Consider the following 27,176-nt stretch of genomic DNA (forward strand, 5'->3'; position numbering starts at 1 on the left):
TGTTGTGACTAGAAAGAAGACGTTTTACATACTATAGGTATATATAAATACCAGCTAACTAATTTCTCAATAACATGTACCATAGGTAGGCAACATAGTATAGCACAAAGAACCCTGGGTTTAGCCGTAGACTCCTGTCCTAATTCTGATTCTGCTTTTTAACAGTCATTCCACCATATGCCTGAGGGAATGGTTCCAGAATCCCGCATGGATAACAAAATCCACGAATGCTCAAATCCTTTACATAAAATGGCACAGTTTTTGCATATAATCTATGCACATCCTCTAATATACTTTAAATCATCTCTAGATTACTCATAGTACCTAATAAAGTGTAAATGCTATATAAATCATTGTAAATACAATGTAAATGCTATGTAAATAGTAGCTGATATGAGGCAAATTCAAGTTTGCTTTTTGGAACTTTCTGGAATTTTTCTTTCCAAATACTTTTAATCCATGGTTTGGCTGAATCTGCAAATGCAGAACTGCTACGTAAGGAGGGCCAAATGTGTTATCAGCTTTGTGAACCTGAGCAACCACATGTAATCTCTAAATTTCTGGTCTTTCAAGTGGAAATAATAATTATAACTTAGGAATAATTAATTATACCTTTATGAGGAATAAACAATAATATGTGTAAGGCATATATAAAGTAGAAACTGATACATTAAATGTACAAGATAAATATTAATTCCCTTCTCCTACTTATAATCTGAGTATTTTGAGAGCAAGTATAGCAAAGAATTTAAGGGCAGATGCTAGAGCCAGAACAGAAAGCCTGAATTCAAACCACAGCTCTAACCTTTACTGGATGTCGTATATAAAATGCTATATGCCTCTGTCTTGTAAAATGAAGATGACAAGGCAATATTTCACGGGTTGAGAATTAAATTTAAAGACTCATGGTAAGTGTATGGAGTAATACAGTGTTATTAGAATAATTTTTATCATCATTACAACCACTATCTTTAACTGAGGTCACTGGAAAGAGTTTTACATTTACATTGGTTCTTCTCAAAATTCTACCTGTTAGCTAATTTGTGCACCCCCCACCCACCAGCAGGCCAACACAAGCTTTGAGACACTCTGGACCACACAGCTGGCTGAGTCAGAAACTAGCCCCATCCACCAGTAGCCTGACATCCACCAGTAGTCTGACATCAGTACTGGGACCCATGAACCCTGAAGCCAGACCTCAGGATTTGGATCTGCTCACCAGCGAGCCAGCACTAGTCCCATGGCCTGGTTTCCCCCACCAGTGGGCAGGCAACAGCCCCAAGATCTCTGGGACCCCAACTTGGCCCACCAGTGGGCCAGTACTAGACCAGGGACTCCTCATGTTCTTCAGCTGGCCACCTTGTGACCTGGCCCGACTATCCAGCAGCCAGCAGCCTCCGCACAAGGCAGAAACTGGCAATCACCAGGAAAGGAGGCCAGACAGCCCACAAGTAGTTAGTCCGCCAGAACAGAAGGATTCATGCTGCCCACATAGGGGGCACCCTTACAGCATACAGGTCTGGTAACCAGAGGGAAGTGCACTGCTGGGATATACAGGGTGCCTCCTACAAAAGGCCTCTTTCTCTAAGATCAGGAAATATAAGCAACCTACCAGATACACAGAAATAAAAACAGCAAGTTAGGCAAAATGAAGTGGCAGAGGAGTATGTGCCAAATGAAGGAATAAGGAAAAAGACCTCAGAAAAAGAACTAAGTGAAGATAGGCAATCTACAAGAGAGAGCTCAAGGTAATGACCATAAAGATAACCAAAGAACTTGGGAGAAAAATGGATGAACAGAGTGAGAAGTTGTAAGTTTTTATGAAAAAGTTAAAGAAATTAAAAAAAACCCCAAAGATGAAAAATACAATAACTGAAATGAAAAATACACTGGAAAGAATCAACAGTAGACCAAATGATACAGAGAAATGAATCAGCAAGCTGGAAAACAAAGTAGTGAAAATCACAGCTCAACAACAAAAAAAAAGACCTGTACTTGAAAAACTGTAAGACACTGATGAAGGAAACTGAAGATGACACAAACCAATGGAAAGATACATATACTATGTTCTTAAATTGGATAAATTAATATTAAGATGACCATACTAACAAAGGCAATTTACAAGTTCAATGCAATCTCTATCAAAATACTAATGACATTTTTCACAGAATTAGAACAAATAATTTCAATATTTGTATGGAAACACAAAAGACTCCAAATAGCCAAAATACTCTTAAGAAAGAAGAACAAACTTGGACGTATCCAACTCCCTAATTTCAGACTATACTAAAAAGCTACAATAATCAAAACAGTATGGTACTGGCACAAAAACAGACACACAGGTCAATGGAACAGAACAGAGAGCCAACATATTAACCCACACATTTATGGTCAATTAATCTATGACAAAGGGGCAAGAATATATGATAGGGAAAAGACAGTCTCTTCAATAAGTAGCATTGGGAAAACTGGACATCTACATGTAAAAGCATGAAATTAAAACATTTTCTCATATCATGTAAGAAAATAAACTCAAAATGGATAAACAACAAAATAAGAAACTGGAAACCATAAAACTACTAGAATAAAACATAGGCAGAACTCTTTGACATAAATTGCAGCAATATTTCTTTGCATCCATCTCCTTAGGCAAAGGAAACAAAAGCAAAAATAAACAAATGGCGATCTATTAAACATCAAGCTTCTGTACAGCAAAAGGAACCCATTGACAAAATGAAAAGGCAACCTACTACATGGGAGGCAGTATTTAGAAACAATATTACTGATAAGGGATTAATATCCAAAACACATAAATAGGTGATACAACTGAATATCAAAAAGCAAACAACAAAATTAAAATATTAAAAGATGCTCAACACTGTTAATCATCAGGGAAACGCAAATCAAAACCATAATGAGAAAGCACCTCACACCTGTCAAAAGAGGGTATCATCAAAAAGTGCACAAACAACAAATATTAGTGACAATGTAGAGAAAAGTGAACCCTTGTACACTACTGGTGGGAATGTACACTGGTGCAGCCACTATTGGAAACAGTATGGAGGTTCCTCAAAGCACTGGAAATAGAACTATCATATGATTCAATCAGCAATTCTAGTCCTGGGTACATACCTGAAGAAAACAAAAACACTAATTCAAAAAGATACATGCACGACAATGTTCATAGCAGCATTATTTACAATAGTGAAGACACAGGGGTTACCTAAGTGACCATCAGCAGATGAATGCATAAAGATGTGGTGTATCTATATATACATGCAAGGGAATTTGACTCAGCCATAGAAAAGAATAAAATTTTGCCATCTGCAACAACATGGATGAACCCAGAGGGTGTTATGCTCAGTGAAATAAATCAGAGAAAGACAAATATTGTATGCTATTACTTATATGTGGAATCTAAACAGTAAAACAAACTAGTGACTATAACAAAAAAGAAACAGACTCACAGATAATAGAGAACAAACTAATCGTTATCAATGGGGAGAGGGAAGGGGGAAGGGCAGTAGAAGGGTAGGGGATTAGGAGGTATAAACTACTACAAATAAAATAAATAAGCTATAAAGATATATTGTACAGAACAGGGAATATAGCCAATATTTTATAACTATAAACGAAGTGTAATCTATAAAACTATGTTGCACACCTGAAACTAATACTATAAATCAGCTATACCTCAATAAAAAAAATACTAAAAAAAAGATATAGTTAAGCATGCTTGATCAATATGGTTTTCACTGAAGCTAAATGGCAAAGGTTTAACTTCATTCCATGTATTTTGGAGCATATTCTACCTATTAGTTATTAGTTAATGTTTTTGAGCCTTAAATTAACTCATTTACAAAATAATGATAACCTATCTCTGGTTAACACACTGAGTTACTGTACAATAAAATCTGACACTACATACATGAGCATTCAGAAAACTGTCCTTGTTTACATAAATGTATGGCCATATCAGTACTAGCTATAAGACAGTTTATTACTTAAGTCTATAGATACCATTCTACTAATCAGCAGAGTAAAGGTATGAGGAAATGTAAAAAGTTACAAAATATGAAGTCCAAAAATGACACATTATATTTTTTCTAAAATATTTGCTATTCTTTTATTAGAATCATTTTCTACTTTCAGTTTTAAAGTGGAAGAGGCCTTTTCAGGCAAAATCTTATAGGAAATTTCATCTACAAAAAAGTAAAATAATTGCTATTCATTGAAATCTTTATCTTCTTAAGTCTTTCTCCTGCCCTACAGCTCCTAGGATTTCTACTCTAAAGCAAGGAAAACAACTAGAAAACCCGGATCCAAGATTGTCTATACATCAAAACACATCATGCTGTATTATATCTTTTTAGTAAATTCTCAAAGGCATCCTGGTAAGGTAATGAATATGCTAGGGTCAAGCTGTCTCTGTGCTCCCTGACCTCAGGAACCACTCCATACCAGTTTTCTCATCTTTAAAACAGGGAGTAAAACTACTGACTTCTCAAAGTTACTGTGAGGGTTAAATGAAATAATATATATTAATATATACTATACGGATGTGTAGAGCTGAGGACTAGCATGCTGTCATATCTGACAAAATCAGGTTAATAGCTTCCTATAAGGTTGAAAAGAAACTGGTCAATGTAAGTGTGTGATGCACATTATAATGACCTATAAAATTCAAAATTTCCACAATTTACTTAATATTTTTAAAATAAATCAAACTATATTAGTTATAGCAAACTAATGATAAATGTTTATTCAAACTGCAAATCAAAAAATACATGAATAGCATCATTGTTCTCGGTTTAAAAAAAAAAAAACTGTTAACTGGCTAGTCTGACAATCCGAACTGAATTTTAATAAATCCAATCATTTCAGATGCCTATACCCCTCTCTGCGCTCATATATCATAAACATAAACTTGAAATCATTCAACTTAAAAATAAAAAGATGTAACAAAGTACTCTCAAGCCCAATTAAAAACAACACCTATGGAAGTTGGTTTGATATTTTTACACGTTTAACATTTAAGGGTGGCAAGCTGTTTTGGGGGCATCTTTCAAAGTCACTCCTGGTTCTACGCATATCTAGTCTTATTTAAATCACCTACAATTACAGTAAAAATAAAAATACTCATAAGGCAAGATATAATCTTAAATTACCACAGAAAGTACAACTGGCAATACATTTTCTAACAAATAGTGCATGCATATTTATACTGAAAAATATCTAGGATTCTTAAAATAGTAAGGATGACTAAGATTTTTCTTTACTAGAATATCTTTTAAAGTTTTGTATTAGGCAGCACTGCTTGAAACTTTTTGAATAGCTTAAAAAAGTCTTTTCTTAGATTGTTAAAATAATAGTCTTAATACACAATAATATAAATGTATTTAGTTTGGGATCCAGTCAATAAAAGTTACAGTGAATTCACTCAGATAGTTCTACTCTATTTTTAAGCAAGCACAGAAATTTTTAATGTTTTCTTACAAAGCTAAAATTAAATTAAAAATTAAGGCAGCAATAAAGGTCTGATAAATTACTGTTGCTGCAGAACAGGAAAATCAATACACTTTCACAAAACAAAATTATAGTCTCTTATTCATTTCCTTTTTGAAGATACTTAGGATTAGCAGAAATAACAGTACATTTTTTGTAATCATACAATTTTATATTCTACAAATATTTTCTGCGCTTAAACTTTCATAAATTGTATATTTTTGCATAATTCACCATAAAAAGACTAGTAAATACAGAAACTGAAATCATTGGCTAAGATTTACCAGAGTATATTTTTGATTAATTGGTTGATGCCTTCTCCCTTTTTTCCCATACCAGAGACGAGACATTTCCTTTCCAGGGCAAATTAAGTAACATCAAATCTCCTAAGAACTGTTTTAAAAAGCATTCTTCCTCTGTCAAAGATAAATTTTCAGCACCAGAGCCCTACTATAGTGACAAAACAGTTTGCTAGAGACAAAGATTTGATTGACAAGACAGAGAGCTAATCACTAAGTAGTATCCATCGCAAAGATAGTCGTGAGTGGAGACTGTAAAGCTTGGGAGGGAAGAGAGGTTTTCCCATGTTTAAGTTTGGTTGCACTGTACCCAAATGTACAAAGAAAGGGCTCAACACTTTAAAGACACAGAGCATTATTTCCAAATACCAGTACACTAAGAAATATACTAAAAATAACTCAGTCATAAAAAAGTAGTAAGTACAGTTTCCAGAGTCCCTCCCAAAGTACACAGATGATTTCAATTAATATTTTGTTTGCTCAGTCATAAAATTATGTTCTTTATATCTAAGAAGTCTATAAAATTTCATCTAATTTTTTAAGCAATAAGACATCCTCTGAGGACCCTTCAACCCTCAAATTTTATAGAATGACTATGTGAAAATGAAGCCAATCCACCACAAATAAATTCTACACAATTATTCAAAGTGACCTGAAAATTCCTGAGTGTCACAGTCCATTTTTAAAAAATTGAAGTATAGTTGCTGTACATTATGTAAGTTACAAGTATATGATACGTGATTCACAATTTTTAAAGGTTATACTATATACTTATTATAAACTATTGGCTACACTCCCCATGTTGTACAATATATCCCTGTAGTTTATTTCACACCTAACAGCTTGTACCTCTTACTCTCCCACCCCTATACTGTGCCTCTCACCTCCCTTCTCCCCAGTCATAATGATACACTTGATTCATCTCCCATTCTAAGCTAAACTTGCTCCCCTTCTTTACCTTGTGTGCATACACAAAGCTGTGCACACACAATGCCACCCTTCACACACACACACCTTTCTAGTATACACACATTGCACCACCCCCACAGCCCTACATCGCCTTCATCCACATTCCAGCATGTGCGCGTACAGGACACAGCACACCCCACAATGAATATCCACCCTGCTACACACACCAGCCACGCCCATATTTCCCTAACCATCTCCATACCAGCCTTAAAATACATAGTCCTATTATACATTTAGTGCTCTGTAGTAACCACCGCCACCCCTGCACTCCCTTTATACATACTAACAACATTAAATAATTTGTGGTACTGGGGTGCTATCTTGGAAGCCTAAACCTATCATTACTTCCAGCCAGATTTTCTAGAATTAGAAATATACATACAAAATGCACTTTAAATGAGATTTTAAAAAATATATACACACACACTCTGTGTAGAATAGCCTGTTTTGTTGGTTCTATTCAGCATCCATCCTTACACCTTCCTAATACAGCTCTGATTTTGCTAATGTATCTTTTCAGTCACATGTTTCTGAGAAGGCTAGCTCCATGCTCGACAGGTGGGTCCTTATAGATCTAAACTAGTGGCTCTCAAATTTTAGCCTATGCCAGCATCACCTGCAGCATTTGTTATAACATGGAATGTTGGGTTCTAAAACCTGTTCCTTTTAAGTAGACTGGAATGGAGTTTGAGTGTACTTTTTTAACAGATTCCTAGACAGTACTGCTGTTGCTGATCTGGGGACCATACTTTGAAAAACAACTGGACGACAATAAGATATTACACGGCACACCAGACAGAATGGCTATTATCAAGAAGAAAGGATGTAATAAGTGCTGGCAAGAATATGGAGAAAAGGGAAACTTGTGCACTATTGGTGGGACTGTAAATTGGTGAAGCTACTAAGAAAAACAGCATGGAGGTTCCTTAAAAAAATTAAAAATATGGTCCAGCAATATTTCTCAATATTTATCTGAAGAATGAAAACACTAATTTGAAAAGATATATGAACTGCCATGTTCACTGCAGCATTACTTACAACAACTAAGAGATGGAAACAACCTAACTGTCCATCAATGGATGAACAGATAAAGAAGATGCAGCATAGATACACAATAGAGTACTAATCAGCCATAAAAAAGACTGAACTCTTGCCATTTGAGACAACATCCATGGACCCTGATGACATCATGCTAAGTGAAATAAGTCAGAGGAAGACATACCATATGATCTCACTTACAAGTGGAATTTAAAACAACAGCAATAACAAAAACACCAACCACATAAATACAGAGCATAGACTGGTGGTTGCCAGAGGTGGAGCACTGGAGTGGGCAAAATGAGTGAAGGGGGTCAAAAGGTACAAACTTTCAGTTATTAAATAAGTCATGAGGATGTGAGGAACAGCATGGTAGCTACAGTTAATAATACTGTATTATTATATATATGAAAGTTGCTAAGAGAATAGATTCTAAAAGTCCTCAAAAATTTTTAACTATGTATGGTGATGAATGTTAACTAGACTTACTGTGGTGATCATTTCACAATATATACAAATATTGAATCATAATGTTGTACACCTGAAACTAATATAATGTTATGTCATTCATACCTCAATTGAAAAAGAAAAATCAACTGGTCTAAGCTATGTTGAGAGTGATTTTCTGTTTCTTGAAGCCAAATGCTTCCTAATTAATAAACACAATAGCTAGCAGACATAAAATGAGCTCAGTAAATCTTTTTTCATAGTATTTAGAAAATATAATGCTAAGTCATTTAAATTGGCCTAGACATTTCAAAACTTGAAGCAAATGTCAATTTAGTATTAAAAATATAAAATGACAGACCATAAAATGAAGCACTTTTATAAACACAATCCATTTAAAGATTGAACATAATCTGTTCTCATAATTCAGATATTCAACTTACTAATCTTTTTTCCTCTACTTTCTTTATCAGGGCTGAAGTTATTGAATCATCTTATATCTTATTTCCTCTAAGTTGTGAGTGGTCTACTAGAAGTAATAATAGATCTAAAGTAATATTTTAATATTTAAAATCATAACCTAGCCTGTTATTCATTTATCCTTTCTCACAATACACATTAAGTGACATTTTGGATTTTAATAGGAATTTGATAGCCCGTAACTTTTGGCTAGTAACTGAGGAAGAATATTAACAGGGAAAGCAAAGCATTGGTTCAAAACTTTCCTGAGGGAGATAACATCCTAAATTAAAATTGGTACACCATAATGATTTCAGGGCGCTAAATGCTAGTAAGAAAAATCGTATGAATAGCCTAGAAATAGAGATCTACTATATAGCACAGTGCCTCCAATAATACTGTACTATATACCTGAAAAATTGCTGAGAAAGGTAGATCTTATGTTAAATGTTCTTACTGTAAAATGTTAACAATAAAGAGGGTAGGAAGAAACTTTTGGAGATGATGAATGTTTAATGGCACAGATTGTGGTTATAGTTTCATGGATGCACATTTGTCTCTAAACTCATCAAGCTATATACAGTAAACACGCACAGCTTCTTGTATATCAATCACACATACCTCAATAAGGAAAGTTAAAAATACTAAACACAGAAATATTATATAAGACAACTTGCATTCAGTGAAAATTTTAATCGTCTTTAACGCTTTTGATTTATCCCTTTTCCAGATTTATTGAATTTCTTTCGGAGTTCTGATTCATAATTTTATGTGATTCAATCAATATATTAAAAAGTATACTCTTCTTTAATTGCCTTTATCTGAGAAATGTGATCTCTATTTAATGACTCAGAGATAGAAACTAGTTTTCTTTTGAACAAAATCAGCTCTGTATGGATATTACTGGCTAGCCTGAGAAGAGAGCTAGAATTTTGTTTTATATATTGACTCAACTTTAATTTTGGCATTATTTGAGGGTGATAAAGCCCAAGAGGGGCAGTTATGTGCCATGGTTTCTGATGACAGGATAAAACTCTTTTTTTTTTTTTACCATACCATCATTTTTCCTTCATGATAAGCAATTTTTAAAACTGTTTTTATTTTACATCAGATAAATTAAGAAGATGAGCACAAAATTCACATGAATCTTAAAAACAAACAGGCTTCAAAGATATTTCAGGCTTATTGTGGTAAGCACTGCTTTTGACTGTATCAGTGGACTCTTGGGTACTTGTCAAATACATCAAACTAATTTAAAGTGTATTTGATACAAAAGTTCAAGAGACACACTTTAATGAAAAAAAAATATATATATATATGTAGGTTGCCTGGTGTATTTCTTGATTTCCCTCTCCTTGTAGTGCCTCTGAGTAAACAACTTAATAGGAGCCCTTTGGTATGTAAGGGAGCTATGCCTGAACTAACTGTGTCAGGATGACAGCTACTGATAAGAAAAAAACTTTTTAAAAATCAAGGTACAATTTGCAGCAACATGGACAGAACTGGAGACCATCATTCTAAGTGAAGTAAGCCAGAAAGAAAAAGAAAAATGCCATATGATATCACTCATATGTGGAATCTTAAAAAAAAAAAAAAAGGCACAAAAGTACTTATTTACAAAACATAGAAAACAAAATTATGGTTACCAGTGGGGAAGGGGGTGGGAAGGGATAAACTGGGAGATGGAGATTTGGAGATACTACTATATATAAAATAGATAAACAACAAGTTTATACTGTACAGCACAGGGAACTACATGGAATATCTTGTAGTAACCTATAATGAAAAAGAACATGAAAAGGAATATATATATGTATGACTGAAACATTATGCTGTATACCAGAAACTGATACAACATTGTAAACTAACTATACTTTAAAAAAAAAAATTATCAGGGCACAAAATGATTAAAGAAACCTCTCTCCACAGGGAACCAAATTTATGTTTCTGGGGTGCAGATGCAACATCAAAGTAAGAAAAATACTTTGAAAAATATTTTATACATTGTAACTTGCAAGAAAGACACTTGAAAATTAAAGTATATTATGACCAATATAGTCTGAAAGAATCTCCCCCACCCTTAGCATTGTATACGTTTAACACAATCCCCGCAGAGCTGGCATGCTGTAGCAGAGTGGTTTTCCCACCACTACTGTACAATGCAATCACCTGAGGAGCTTTAAAAGAATACTGACAACGAGGTTCCTCCCCAGGGCTTCTGATTTAATTGGTCTCAAGTGACCCTGAACAGTATGATTTTTCAAAGCGCCCCCAAATGATTCAAAGATTCTGCCAAGGTTGAGAACCTGGTATGGTAAAAAGAGAGCAGTCTCCGAATTAGAGATTGACTACTTTGAGGACTTTAGCTAAATAAGAAACATGCTTAGAGAAGTCACCTGTAAAATAAAGATGATATTATAATTAAATGGGTTGCTCTAGATCTAACTATCAATTTATAGGAAATTCAAGGTAAAAGAACATGCTATTAACACTGTGGGGATGTGATCAGCAAAATCTAGACTGTAGGACATTCTACAGGAAAAATCTGGTTTCTTAAAAACTAAAATTACAAGGGGGGAAAAAAACAAAGCAAAGCAAAGAAATGGAGGGAGACCCTGTATTTCCAAAGATTTAAGAGACATTTTAACTAAATGAAACATCTGAACCTTAGATGGATCCAGATTCAAACAGCAAACTGTAAAAATACATTCATATTACATAGATTTTAAAGCCTGTTATCACATTTGAATAAATGTGAACTGGGGAAAAGGAAGAATTATAAATGAAATAAGCTGATAACACTGAGTGACTAGTACATGCGAATTCACTATATTATTAATCTCTATGTACATTAATCAAATCAAAGCACTATCATCAGGAAGAGTAGGGTTCAATAGGCATCTTTCCCCACCTTTACCTCAGGACCTTCCTGACACTGTTGAAATGTCATTAGTGCACTTTCTGTTTCAGTGAAAATCCTAAAAACAATCGCCATTAAAAAGCAAAAAGTAGTATTTTCCACAAAACTGCAAAGGCCCACATGAAACATTATCCTCACTACACATTCTCTACTGACTTCTTGTCACTAGATACCAGCAGAAACCAGAGAAGACTCCACAGTAAGTTTCTTCTTGGTTGCAAGGTAGGGTTATTAAACTACCAAAAGCAGAACTCATAATTAAGAAACTCAAGACAATATTGTTTAAAAAAACAGAGATGAGGTAAGCTGATGTTTTATGCTAACTATAGTTCTATTGCCTAAACTAGAACAATAAAGAGTACATATTAAAGAATATCAATCTCTTACACGTCTTAAGTTATGCGTGTAGTATTTCTCAGATTCTTTCTCTCAATATTCAGGAATCTTAGTTTTGATGTATAATAAGGGGTTCTTACTCCTGAAAACCTTAAAATTTGGCTAACTTTCTTTCTCAGTAAAGGTAGGTTTCTGCTGCTCGTACTCTCTCTAGAATTCATTGTACAAATTTCTAATACTCTCTCCTTTCTCCCTTTTCTCATTATTTCTATTCCTTAAATTCCAGCCTTTTCTAATTATTTTCAGTAGAACTAACTTTCAATTTGCATAGTTGGGAACTGAAACTGTTTCAAATATTATAGTTTTTCTTACTATCGCCAGTGCACATTTTAATAATTTGGGGTGCCGTGAATGCTTTTAGGGTAATGATGAGGATAGTGGAGGATCAAAGCAGAGTTATTAAAGTCAAACAGAGGAAGTACTGGAGAAAATAATCAGTAATAAAAAGGAAGATAATATTTTCAGATTATCTAGAAAATGTCTGTTGTTACTGATGTGCTCTGGAAGGAAGAACAAAGACATATGGATTCAACCTACGAAAGTGTGTTTCTTTAAACTCACTGTGAGAAAGAATTTTCTAATAGAGTTGTCCTAAAATGAAAATATTGCCCTTTGAGATAATAAACTATCACTGGATATGTTAAAGCAGAATCAAGAATAGTATAAAATGTAAAATGAGAGAGGCTAAATTGTCAGTTAATTTCAAATTCCAGAGTGCATGGCTTTACAAGAAAATATTTACTACAATTGACGTAAGAACTTATTTTAGGATAAAGGCCAATATTTTTTTAAGCACAAGTTTTATTATTTATCTTAATCTATGTACAAATTTATGCATTAATGCAATAAATATATATTGAGGATGAATTATATGCTTGTACTGTTCTTAGCTCTCAGGATACAGTAGTATAAGAAATCCACAAAACCCTGCCCTCGTGGCACTTACACAGGGAGGGAGACAGTAAGTAAAACAGAAAAGAAGTAGTAGAGGAGACAAGTTTTTGCAAAAGTTTTCCCAATGTATAAATTTTGTGTTAGCAATATATTTCATGTTGACTAACAATCAGCGATAACAAAGATCTCCTAAGTATTGCTGAAGCAAAGTAAGAGTGAGCAGAGCAGACAGTTTTAATCACACTGATGTTCAAGTTGGTAGCCATAAAAAATTCATCCTAAATTCTAAGTCACATATTCTCCACCACTAGATAGAACAAAAACTTGAAAAAAAATTATGTTTTAAAGTACTTATTTTATATAAGTTCTCTAGCCAAATTCATTCTCTGAAAATATCCTTTTAACATTTAAAATACTTTTTTATATCATTATACATTTGTTCAAACCTGCAGAATGTACAACACCAAGAGTGAGCCCAAAGGCAAACAACAGACTTCCGACGGGGAAAAAAACTTTTTGGCCACTTACTAACCATCAGGCACTACAGAAACACAATGCAAGACACATGCAACTATAAATTTTCTAGCAGCTACATTAAAAAGGAAAAAAAAAAAAAACCCAACCCAAGTTAAATCAGTTTTAACAAATCAACTTACTTAACCCAATATATCCAAAATACTATCATTTCAACCTAATCAACATAAAATTAATGATCTCTTATACTTTTTCTTTCAATTCTGAATCTTTAAAATCCTGTATGTGTATGTGTGCTATGTGTGTGTGTACATATATATGTGTATATATATTATATTTGCGGAACATCTCTATTCGGACTAGCCACATTTCAAGCGATCAATAGCTGTAAGTGGCTAGTGGCTCCGCACCTATGCGACTTTGTATATTTAACTGCAGCACATCTCAACTGAGACACCAAATGTTCATAGATAATACCTGATCTTATTTAGTTTAGATTTACTTAGATCATATTTACAGTTTATGAAATTTATAGATAAAAAAAGTAGATGCATATATCCAAGTTATTCAAACATATTTAGAAGCTATCCAATAACTGAATCAAGTATCAGTTTTAAAATTAAAATTAATCTAAATTTAATTAAAAATTCAATTCCCTATAGTTGCATTAAGCCACACTTCAAGTACTCAATAGCCACAAGTGGCTAGTGGCTACTATACTGGACAGTGCAGCAAAATGTTTCTAGACAATGCAAGAGAAATTTTCTAAAATTAAATTTTTCATTTTCCACTTTCTTTTTATTTTAATCAATTCTAGCTGAAAACAGGTGAGGAGACAGTTATTTTCTTCTTTGCATATTATACCCTGCAGACTTCCACAAGAACCGAGGCAGTTCCTTTGAATCAAAATAGTCAATACTCACATAAATAATAATAAAAGTCTATTATTTCCAAAGTTAAATATTCCAACTCCAAAGGAGAGAAAACTCCCAATCACCTTGATTAAAAATATTGCCATCCACCTTGTCACCCAAGTTATAAACTTCACCATTACCTAGTTGTCATTAAATCCTCCCTTATTAGCTAGGTAACACCTTTAAAAAAAAAAAAAAAAAAAAAAACAACTTCATCCCCTTCCACTCTATCTTCAATTAAAAAGTCCCTAAAGCTAATTTTAAATACACAAGGATTAGTTTACATATGTCAACACCCATGTAACCATCACCCAGAATAAAACAGAGAACATATCCAGTACTCTATAAAGTTGCCTCCTGCCCCTAGCCAACCTTTTAAACCCTCAGAAAGAGGCAGTCTGATGGACTTTTAACTAGTTTTGCCCTTTTGAACTTCATGTGAATGGAATTATACAGTATAATCTTTTATGTCTGGCTTGGCTTCTTTTATTAAACACATTATCTGTGAGACTGATCCATATTGTTGTCTTTTGTGTTGCTATATTATTTGGAGCACTATAAATAATCCAAAATTTATTTGCTGACAGGCATTCAGGCTGTTTCTAGTTTGTGGCTATTGTGAATAAAACCAGTAAGAAAATTAATAATGTTTATGGTTTGAGTATTAAAATAACTCAAAATAAATGCTCAATATAGGTTAACTCTTTCCCTCCACTATATTGGAGTTATAGTAGAAACTGATGCTGTACATATATTACAGAGTGGAGTTTGGCACATACAAAATCAGGTTTGGAATTTTAACAAAAAACATGCCATGTACACCTTCAATCATTATACATGTTAAAGTACATACACAATACACTCATATCACAAAAACAACCACAAACATTAACATCAAATGGGTGACAAATTTTGATTCTGTTTCTTATCACATTTTAGCATCTGCTCTGTATCTTCTAATGCATGAAGAAGAAATTAATCCAGGCAACCACAAGACAAAAAATAGATATTGTCACCCTATCATGTAAAAACATGATATATAATATTCAAAGAAACATCTAAGAGGCGTTACATGTATTAATGTCGCCATTTAGACAAGCTCAGTAAATCTGAGCACATAAAACTTACTAATTTGTAAAGTTAGCATCAGCTTACTCCTTAGCATTATTGCCAAATTACTGCTGTATCTCCTCCATGCAGGAGATAACATTAAAATCAATCAGATAGCAAAGAAATGTTAAAATTAGTACAACAGCAATTGATATTATTCTAAAATGTACTCAATAAAAGACATTTTATTGCTGATAGGTTGCTCCTCTACTATTTCAAAGCAAAAGAAAAACTGACAATAGTAAGAAACCAAAGTTACCAATCAGATTCATTCAATAAATAATGGACAACGAACCTCTAAAAAATTATTACCCCTTTGTACAAAGATCACTTGTACTTTGCCTGTACTACCATAAAACTATAAATTCACACAAAGTAAAAAGATAAATGAAATCTTCACAGTTTTCTCCTTACCTCCCATTCTCTAGCTGCTGCTTCATTAGTAGAATCCTCATTTGTTTCAGATTCTTCAATCTTTTTTACTACTATAAATCCAGGTTCTCTGGTATATTCACCAGTATCTTCTGCATATATTTCTGGACTCCACTGAATGAAGAAGGCATACAAGTGATCTGTCCTGTTAGAACAAGTGACTATTAATAATGTTAATAGTATAATATTAATTATTAATATTAATAATAGAGTATTCTGTGCTGTTAGCTAAAATTTTTAAATTGTATTTGTTAAATATCTTGACAAAAGCTGAAGACCTAAAATACACAAAAAAATACTATGCTTCACTTAAGAAGAAAACAAACAACACGACCAGGAAGACATTAATTTAAAGTAATTTTTTCCTTGTTTGTCAAGCTCTGAGAAAACTACATTAAGATTTTCTCTGGAAGGCTTTTGACTAGCTCAGATTTTGTCCATGGTAATGTTTCTTCTCTTAAAGAAACATAGTAATGGGAAGGGAAATCAAACCCACAGTTTTGAACTCATTCACACAATGATCTAATTATTTAAAATTCTCAAATTTAAAATTATCTGAAATACAAGTAAACAATTCATTAATGGCCTATTTTAAAACCTGGACATACAGAATTTTTCCAAGTTAATAGAAATTTAATGTATTTAACTTTTAAATGATAAAAGTTACCAAGAACACACAGTATATTATTGGTTCAGGACTAGACGATCTAATCTTTCAATTCTCTTGTTCCCCGTTTCAATTTTGTTTATGATAGTAAAGTCTATTGTTTCAAAAGATAATTAAATCTTTGATAAACATTATTTGAGGGTCAAACACATTTCAAATATCTATGTTTTGTTGTCTTTAATTGTTAGCATGGCTAATTGAAAACTGATTATAGAACTATCCACTAACATATAATAATCAATAACAATGGTTCTGGAAATTGTTTCTAATAAAAAAATTTAAAGGAACATTTCTTACGTGGCAACTAACACTTTAAAAAGGTGTTAAGTTTCATCTTTCAGCTAATTTGTCTCTACCAAAACAGTAATTTTCATAAATTACTTTACTACAATAAAGTTCAAAATCCTAATAAAACTAATTTTTAATGAACATTAGCCAAGGTACAAGGACAATATTAAAATGGAATATTCCATGCAAAAGTTAAAATAAAGCCAACAATAATGAGAAAAACAAATCCTTATGTTATTTTTAACTAAAGATATAATAGAGTAGAATTTTTCACTGCAGTCATCTTGGTATCACTGGCAAATCTGGGTATCTGGTTCTGTGCCTTTCATGTAGTCACAAATTATGCAAATCATACCAAATTTTTGAATTACTCTAATCACATTCTGTTGAACGCACACACTGTACACATTGTAGGTGAGAGGGAGAATAATTTTACCATTATATTCCTGAAAGCAGTTGTCTACAGAGCAACACGTAAAGACTTTCCGAGAGGTATAGAGACACAAGACAGTTCTAAGGAAATTGATCTCTTTCTTTATCTTCTGCTTCCATATGTTACTCTTCACTCATACTGATCTGCCTGAGAACAATGCGGTCAACATACCTGATAGACTGTTCTGTTTTCACTAAAGCACTTTTTCTACTTTACAGAAAAAGGGCATATCCTTACTCATCCAGAATTTTACAATGGTACATGACTTAAAGTTTAATAACTTCCTTGCTGCCAGAAGTTGGTATTGAGACAGGGAAAGATTCTAAAGACTGGGTAATAAATCCTTTTGCATATCAAATGGTTTCTAATTCACTAATTTCTACAAAACTGAAGGGGCTTTTAATGAAGCTGTTCACTGATGATCACTAAAAAGAATTTTGATGAAAGATGAGCAAGTAATTTTGGAATATAAATAGAAACACGCTTAAGGAATTGTATGACATTATTATAATAAAATTTTTTTTCAGTCTCATAGACTTTTTTATGAACAAAGCTTCTCAGTACTTAAAAAGAAAAAATGGAAGGCGGGTAGAACTGAGGGGCTGAATTCTATCTCATCATTTCAATAAATAATATTCATTAATGGACATATAAACTAACTGGGGGAGAAAGCCCTATTTTATTAAGACATTTACTCATATTTTTCTTTTTATGTATAATAATTATGACAGCTTATAATTTATGTTGCTTTGATCAACTGTGTATTAGTGATAACTCTAAAATTTTCTTCTGGTTTCAATTAACATTTGGAATACCGTAGTCGTTGACAAGACAATTTTCGCTTGGACTTCTGCATGTCCTATGAGCAGAGGCGCTGCGTATGTTCAGTACCACCTTTTCAAGTACATTAGCACAGGTAGAAACAGTATCTTACTCTGGAGCAAAGGGTAACCATGCTAACTGTACACTATAAAAGGTTTAGGTTTCCTAAACTTATGTTTCTCTTCCATTAACAAACCCATGGCATGTGTAGCAGTCACTTGGCATTCTTCACACCAAACTGTGGGAACTGAAGTTCAAAGAACTCAAGCAAATGTTGGGACTGTGACTGTGACTGCTGCTATTCTGACTCTTGTGTGTTCTACCAGCATGCCTTAAACTGAGCAGACTGACTTGTTAGTAAGTAGGGTAAACTTCAGACCCTTTACTATTTTGACAATAATCACAGAAAATTTTAAAATACATGTAATTTCAGGAAACACACCCATAAACGTGTTAAGTATATATAATTTGCTACAAAAAATGTAAAGGGAATAAAAATATACTACCTTATAATAAGATTCTATGAGGAGGTATAATGGAAATGCAAATTCAAAGAGAAAAGGTAATGATGCAAATTCTGTTAAAGAAGAGCACATTAAAATAGTTTTTAAATGGATAATGGTAGAGGGCAAATGGCTATGATGTTTAAATCCTACTGGATATACTTAAAAGATAAATGTGTTAACTTAAAATGTCAATATTTCCAATACAGTGAAGGCAGATATCCTTTAGAATTGCCTAAACTTAAGATGAAGAATTTTATTGTGTAGTGGTACAAAAAACTAGTTTGAAGACCACATCATTTTAGTAGCTAATTTAGTGCTATGTATATAGCAGATATTCAGTAAGCGTTTGGTGAAATTGCTTAAAACAGAAATTATACATCATTACCTGCCTTGACGTAGGGGCCATACCAGTGAGCATTTTGATCAACCCTCTCGATCTAAGACATTTTAAGTTTCTTTACTACTGAAACTAGGTATATGTCCACATTTTTAAAATTAAACCACAAAGGGGAATAAAATTTTAAAAGTGAAAATTTTCAGATGTTGAACAGATTTAATGTCAGGTTTTAATCATAAACTATATGTGCCACTGGTGTGAAGAGGCACACAGAGTAATTTCAATTCAAAGAATCTCAATAATGTTTTCAAGATTTTTTTTTACCTTTCTTGTGGCACAGCAAACCAGTATTCATGTTTCTTATCTCTCTGTGCATACTGTTGCATTGTTGCACTTGCTTGAGATACAAACGTTTTCCTCATTGGTTTTCCCACTCTGAGACATAAGAACTTATGCAATCGATGCCTTCTTTTTTCTTTTAAAAGTACAAAACCTAGAATTGAGATGTAAACAGGGTTTATTCAATTCTCATACACCATGCTTAGATAATTTAGGTAATTTAAGTAATGCTTATCTCCTAACTTCTGATAAATAATTACAGAATAAAACTTCAATTTACTGGTAGGTGAACTGTAAGTGACTTGTATTTTTTCTGTCTTACTGCAAAACTAATGAACTAACAGTCAAGTTATGAACTAAAATTATGCCTAAGGGTATCAGGAAAAAATGAGAAAGTTTCAGTACTCTTGTTAAATTTTTGTTTGTAACAATCACACTAAGGGAATTACATACACATACAAAATTTTCTGCGTATTCTCTATCAGCCTCCTAGAATAACATCTAAATAAGTTTGTAGAATTTTTTAAAGATGTACTTTAATACAGTTGTTACAGGCAAAAATTTAATACAAAAGTTTGTAAATCTTTTATATATATATGAAGGTATAATAAAAACAATATGCTAGATTCAGCCATCTGTTTGGACAGTTTAAGACTGAATTATCTCTGACTCTTCCAACCAGAGATGCTGACATAAGGTACACTGAGGATCTGACAATAAGGTTCAATTCAGGAATCTGGACATTAATTAGTTAATGAAGGCAGCATACTGTGGAACAAAAAGCATTTAGTTACAGTCAGGGGATATGGGTACTAGTCATGGCTTTTTTCTGTGAGATACTGTGTAAAGTACATAATCTGATTCCCAGAATTTGCATCAGGTTAAAAGAGTGAAGTTTTACCACTGCTCCCACAACTATATTCCACAATTTTATATATATTACATAGTTTTATTATATTATAAAGTCACTAAATACCAGAGACTTTGAATAGCTCCCTATTATAGAATCTTGAGTTACTTAAAATTAGTTACATAGACCTAATCCTCCCAACCCCACACACACAAAAGAAATCAAAGGGGTAACAATCCAGAACACCTATCTAAACATATCTACCAATTTTTCTCCTTTTAGAAATATTTTGTTATAAGAACCTCCCATATCAAAACATATACCCAAATAAACCCACTAAAATAAAAGTAGTCTACTCATTATTGGGTCATACAGAACCTCTCATTTTATCTTTTTCAAAAATTGCAAAATACAAGACAATTATCAGACACAAACATTAAATAAAAATATTCATGGCAGCATTCTTTAAATCAAAAATAGGAAATATCTTAACAATATGAATCGTTAATAACAACTGAATGCCTTAATACAGAAATGGCTAAATTAAAGGGCCATTAAAAACCGTGTTTGCAAAGACCTACAGGTGACCCTTAAACAACATGGGTTTGAACTGCAAGGGCCCACTTACATGCAGATCTTTTTCAATAAATATATTCTACAATACTGTGATACACAGTTGATTGAACCCATGGGTGCAGACCACGGATATGGAGGGCTGACTGTAAAGTTATACACAGATTTTGGACTGTGGAGGTCGAGTGAATGTCACCCCTAACCCCCGAGCTGTTCAGGGGTGAACTGTATCAGGACATGGGAAAATGTTCATGACATAAAATATTAAGTGCAAAGACCAAGAAACAATACTACATATAATGTAATCCTAATTTTATATGAAAATATACATACGGATACATACAAATACCAAAATTGTATATGTGTGTACACACATGTGTGTGTATGTATAAACACATACACACTGAAGACCAAAGGTAAATACACCAAATATTAACAAAGATCATCTCTAGGTGATGAATTCCAGGTAATTTTTATAAATTTCCTAAAAAGTCCTATATTTATCAAATATTCTTTAATATTCATTAGTTCTGAATAAAGAAAAAACTACTACAAAAGAAAAAAATTTGATCTTTTTAGAACTTGCTTTGAGTAAATGAATTCCTTAATATCTACTGAATATAGTCCTTAAGGCTTCAGGATATCTAAATTAGATAACACAAAGAAAATTCAGTGTTGTTAAAAACAAGTTTTAAAAACTGGTGCATAGCTGAATGTAAAATAGTGCAGCCACTGTAGAAAACTGCTCAGTAGTTCATCAAAAAATTAAACATAGAATTCGATCCAGCAAATCCACTTCTGGGTATATACACAAAAAAATAGAAAGATGGAACTCGAACAGATTATTTGTACAGCAATATTCACAGCAGCATTATTCACAGGAGACAAGAAGTGGAAACAACCTAAATGTCCATCAACAAATGAACATATAAAATGTTCTGTGTACAATGGAATATTATTCAGCTTTAAAAACGAAGAAAATTCTGACATGCTACAACATAGATAAAACTTGAAGGCATTATGGTAAGGGAAGTAAGTCACACACCAAAGGGCAAATACTTTATAATTCCACCTATATGAGTTACTTACAGTAGAAACACAAATTTATAAAGACAGAAAGTAGGATGGTGGTTGCCAGGGGCTATAAGATGGGAAGAATGGAAGTGACTGCTTAATGGGTACAGAGTTTCAGTTTGGGAAGATGCAAAAGTTCTGGAAATGGATGGTGGTGATGGTTGCACAACATTGTCAATGTACTAATGTCACTATATTTTACATTAAAAATGATTAAAATGGTAAACTTTATGTATATTTTAACAATAAATTTTTTTCAATTATAAAAAGAAAAGTTAACATGTAAACTGGATTAATCTGGAATCAGCATTCCAATAAAATATAAGAAATGTTAGCTAAGATTTCTGAGCTACACCCCATTTAATCCATAATGAATTAGGCAGAAGCACTGTATATTAGAAATAAAAGACTATTACTGTAATTTTCATAAGTAAATAGTATGAAAAAATAAAATTGAAAGACAAAACGGAGTTTTAATTTATTCTTAGTGCTGCTTCTTAAAGAAAAACAATCAATGATGTAACTTCTGAATAGTTGGGAGAATTTTAGAAATAGATTTTTTGTCTAATTGCATTTTTTAAAAAATGAGGATTTTAACTTTGAAAATCACAAATTGCAATTTGGATATCATACATGCAATGAAAAAGACATTTTAAAGGCTATAACATAGCAAAAGCTAAAAAAGAAAATGGAGAAATCAGAGGTATTATAGAGCTTCTGTGCACTTTGAAGAAATAAACTGCTTAAAGATAGAATGCAGTGAGTGAGGAATGTTTAAACATGGTGGAAAAGATGCTCATTGTGATGGACAATCCACTGTGGGCTAAGAAAAGACAAGACAGTAGAAATCAGAGACTGTGTGCTTGTCCACAGAGAAACATCAGTTAAAGGCCACTAGATTATCTTTCAGACTGGCCCCAAGATACAGCAGCTTCTGAGTTGCTGAGGAAAGAGGAAGACAACATGCAATGAAATGAAGTAACTTTATATTCTCCTTAATGCTTACCTTCTATATCGGCTGTTCCTATTTTATGCTTAATTTCCTTTTGTGACACCTGTTGAATATTTTCCCTTTGCTGTTTAGTTTGTTGCATAGTATGGGTTTTCCAGAGTTTCCGGAGCTCTTCTACCTCAGTCTCTGAATCCTGATTTTGTTCCTTTCCTTGTTTTCCTTTGTTGACAATTAGCTTCTGCTTAAATTCTGCAGCTTCCCCACAAGGCATACTTTCTTTTTCACCCTCTTCTTGGTGTAGTGAACTCTCCTTAAGAAGAAAATCCTGATCTGCACTTCCTTTTATACTTGTGCTTTGTTCTTTAGGACCTGATATTTCTTGAAAATTATCTGTAGCCTGATCTCCTTCCTTAGTGGCCATTTCAAGATTATTTAAATCAGTTTTAAGAGAAAGAGTCCCAACTTCATTGGCAGCAAGTCCCGAGTCGGATTTTAAGTGATCAGGAGTAGCCTCTGATATGACTGTCAAACATTCTACTCCACTCTGATGGATGGTTTGCACAGATTCTGACGACTCACCAGAAGATTTATCTTGTCGCTGCTCATCTGAAGAAATAAGCTCCTCTCGTATAGGAGAGAGTTCTGATTCCGTGAACACATCTTCAGAAAGAGACTCCTCTGTGCTCCTAGGAGCAGTGCTGGCGCTATCATTACCTGCATCACGAATTCTTGAGTCTATTTCATCAGTATTACTTCTTGTTATTTTCTTTGAATGACAGAAGTCCCTTCCTGATAACTGATCTCTCTCTCTGTTGGTAAACAAAATTTAAAGTTACCAGACTTTTTAAATTGTAATATGTTATCTTCCACAAACTTAACACTGAATTAATATCACCAAAAAGGCTTTTCTAAAAGGATGTAGCATACATCTCTTAACAGCATATCAAAAATTTGATTGATTCATACAAACCAAATAATTAAGTCAAGCTTTTGCCTCAACTGCTTAAGATATGGAAGACACCAATGTAAGATTTCCTGAATTAATCTACCTGAAGAGAAGTTGAAGAGAAGTTTTGGGTGAAGATATAATTTTAAACTAAAGTTTATTCATTGATGAAATATGAAAAATAAGCTTAAATAAAATTTTGATTAATATTTTAAATCTTACTACAGTAAAAATATACTGAATAATATTACACACTAGGGGGATTCTTTAGGCTACTAGTAACAACCCTTAACAATCCTAAGAGCATTTGTTCAGCTAACAAGTTAGATATTAGCTTGCTGCATGGTTCATAATTACATCTAGATTTCCGTATTTAATTGCATTTGCATACACAAACACCAATGTTCAAAGATAAGGTAGTTTACGTTCTGGAAGGAGGCAGTACAAATACTACAGCATGAAATACAAGTCAGCAATTTAAAATGATGGCTAAAAGTGGTTTGTGATAAATGGAAATTCCATGAGCTCTTAGTGGAAAAAGTATTAACATTTATGCAAGTTTCAGAATAGAAAAGACAGAAGTAAGTCAACTCAAAATTAACTAGCTACCTCTGGATGGTAAAGTTGGGGAACTCTTTTCCTTTTATTCTACTTCTTGATATTTCTTCTATAAGGGTAAGCATCATTTTCATTATGTATAGGATAGGTAAAATTTATTTTTAAAAACATATTTAGTTGAAGTCCAATTCTTATCTCTGCTTCCCTTGCATATGACTGTTTCACCTTTAAGAAATGCAAGCATCTTATCTGTGCTATTAAACATGTAACAGTGCCATCTACTGGTGATACAATCAAACTACATACATAGGGTCTCGGACTTTGGTAAAAGTTTTGAGAAATTGTACGTGTACATTTAATAAGACCCTTCCTTAGGAAAGAGATAAAGTTAGCAAACCTAATTGGATATATATTTAGACATGTGGTGTAACCTTCAGAATTAACACGCTGAAAGACTAAATATTTATTTATGTCAATGATATTGTTACTGCTCAATATAGTTCCTGAAGAATACCTTTGTAATCAACTTTCCAAGCAGTTTAAGACAGAAGAAAACCAATCAAATCTTATATCTCATTTTTGCCATATAAGACATTAACCTGTAAAACCACATGCTTTCTTTGTCTGCTTTGTTGCCAAATACTGTTTTTAATCAATTCATGAGACAGCACTGAAAGATATTCCTTTTGGAGTAATTTTTTTAAATGGTTGGATTAAATAGATGGTCTTTCCAGACCGATGACATTCTGAATGATAAAATAATGATTCAGAAGAAGAAGAGCCCTACAGCATCCATGTAGAATAGTCACGAATCATTCAGTGTAAGAGAACCCCAAAGTATCATAATACAAATGAAAAAGCAGAGCAAGTAAAAAATGGATCTCACCAATGACTGACAATACATACATACATACATACATAATCTGGTTTCCCTTTTAATCTAATCCTCCACTTCTTCGCTGCCTCATCCCTCCACCCACCCAGATAATCTTTATTTGCTGAAACTGGACTTCAGATGATGATCTATTAAAATAACTAACAGCAGAGGGAATCCTAGGAAAATATGCATTTCTTAAGATGAGTTTACCAATCCAAAATATGCCTATTGAGTGTCAGGTATAATGGAGACTTTAAATAAAGGATTCTATTATACCATAGGTCTTCTAACAACTCAAGGAGTCTGTCTTAGAAACACAAATAATTTGCTCTTCCTCTCCTATGTAAGCAGCTGTTTCACACCCATCATCATCTCTGTTGGCTAATATACAGAGATACAAATCTCAGAATCAGTTAAAGTGAAGCCACTTCTTAAACTGCTGACAAAGTAATATAGCAGGAATGGGAGATTTCTATTACATAAAAATTTCCTTCCTTTATACTTTTCCTTCCTTTCTTTGTATACCTATCTTTTATTTTCTTCTCCTTTTTTTTCTCTTATTCCTCCCTTTTCTCTCTGGTCATTCCTTTTGTTAATAAGCACATTACTTTCAAAGGCTGTGCTGACCTGGGGCCTTACATCTATGTTTTCTGAATCTCACAAATCCCCTAAACAGTGTATTTCAAGGTTAACTCTTTATATTTGTGCAATTTGTAGGCCTTATCCCTTATATTTTATACTTACCTGAGGGAGAAGGATGAAAACATATAAATCAATAAACAGAAAACAAAGCTCCTCTGGCTATAGCAATGTCAGGTCTTTGCTCATGTGGCCTCCCTCAAATCCCACAACTGACTCTTCAGGCTCTTCTAAGAAACATTTGAAAGCTATCCTTGATTACTCATAAAAATAATTTAGAATTCTGAATGCTGTATCTGAAGAAAACAGGTTGGTAAACATTGAATTAAATTTGTACTATGGATTACTTATAATTACCAGGTTTTCTGAACCTGACCAAATATATAAATATAAATCTAAGACAATTCCTAACCTAGTGCAGTAAGAATAACCTTTTCAATACTAAATACATTTTTGTTTCATTACTGATAAAATGAAAGGCAGCTATAATAAAACTATTAAAAAATACTTTAAAGAGTATTAAGCCAGGGTCAACTATGGAGATGTAATAAAATTGCAAAGGAGTATAAATACCACTTACATGGGTAAGGACTCCTTTATTTTGCTATCCAAAATTTCTTTGTACATTGCAGCTGACATCACCTCTTCCATTGGACACATGATGCCATATTCCTCACAGCCATTCTCTTGGACCAAGGGGTCAGTTTTATGTGGATCAAACATTATATTATTTGGTGTAACTAGCAGCACACCACTGACTGTGCCCTAAGGTGAAAAAAGAAAATTACATTTAATCCTCAAAGTTTAAAATTAATATTAATTAATATTCAAGAATTATTCTAGATATTTTTACCAATTTTCTTCTGAGGTTAGGCCACCTACCATATATAAAAGTGGTACACTCAAGCACTATGGCATTCTCATGAAAACATTTTTAGTAAAACCTAAATTTTCCCAGCAAATTCTCATTAGCAGAAGCAAAATATAAAAAATATTATATTCGCCCTCAGTCAATCACGTCAAGAGTTAAAATTTGCAGACTCAAAAAAATGCTGAGTTACATCAGCAAAATAACTTCAGCAACATAAGATGGAACTGTAAAGTCCTGCAAGGCATGAGCCGTGTTCTACACTAATTTGCATACTGCTTCCCGTGTTGTTCCCTTACAACAGATATCAAATACAGTTTCATGAACACAATGCAGGCTTAATAAATAGTGTGTTGATAAGCTGATCCACTATAAAAGGAAGACAGTATAATCTCTTCAGACTATCTTTTTAAAAAATGTCCACTTCATTTGCATCTGCTATTGCCTGACTATGTGACCTTGGGCAAGCAAAGCCTCTGGGCCTCGGTTTCTTCATCTGTAAAATCAGGTAAATTACATGACTTCTAAGGCATGCAGTAATCATTTTAATTTAATCATGAAAAACTATGAAAATTTAAATATATTTATAC

At 33.1% G+C, this 27,176-nt stretch overlaps 1 protein-coding gene across 10 annotated transcripts in view; it reads right to left on the reverse strand.

Annotated features, from left to right (window-relative positions):
• Positions 1 to 27,176, reverse strand: part of OXR1 (oxidation resistance 1) — a 378,919-nt gene that overhangs the window by 18,527 nt on the left and 333,216 nt on the right. For 8 of the 10 annotated variants that reach the window (XM_031439482.2, XM_010981859.3, XM_031439480.2 and 5 more), the window contains 4 exons: positions 26,299 to 26,483; positions 22,753 to 23,507; positions 19,235 to 19,403; positions 15,840 to 16,002 (listed from right to left, as the gene is read on the reverse strand). In XM_031439482.2, coding sequence (XP_031295342.1) covers positions 15,840 to 16,002; positions 19,235 to 19,403; positions 22,753 to 23,507; positions 26,299 to 26,483 — 1,272 coding nt within the window. Of the gene's footprint in view, positions 1 to 5,789; positions 6,060 to 15,839; positions 16,003 to 19,234; positions 19,404 to 22,752; positions 23,508 to 26,298; positions 26,484 to 27,176 lie in introns of those variants that run through there. The other 2 variants (XM_031439486.2, XM_031439488.2) reach the window with 2 other exon arrangements.

Source organism: Camelus dromedarius, chromosome 20 (assembly GCF_036321535.1).
Source record: "Camelus dromedarius isolate mCamDro1 chromosome 20, mCamDro1.pat, whole genome shotgun sequence".
NCBI classification, from domain to species: Eukaryota; Metazoa; Chordata; class Mammalia; order Artiodactyla; family Camelidae; genus Camelus; species Camelus dromedarius.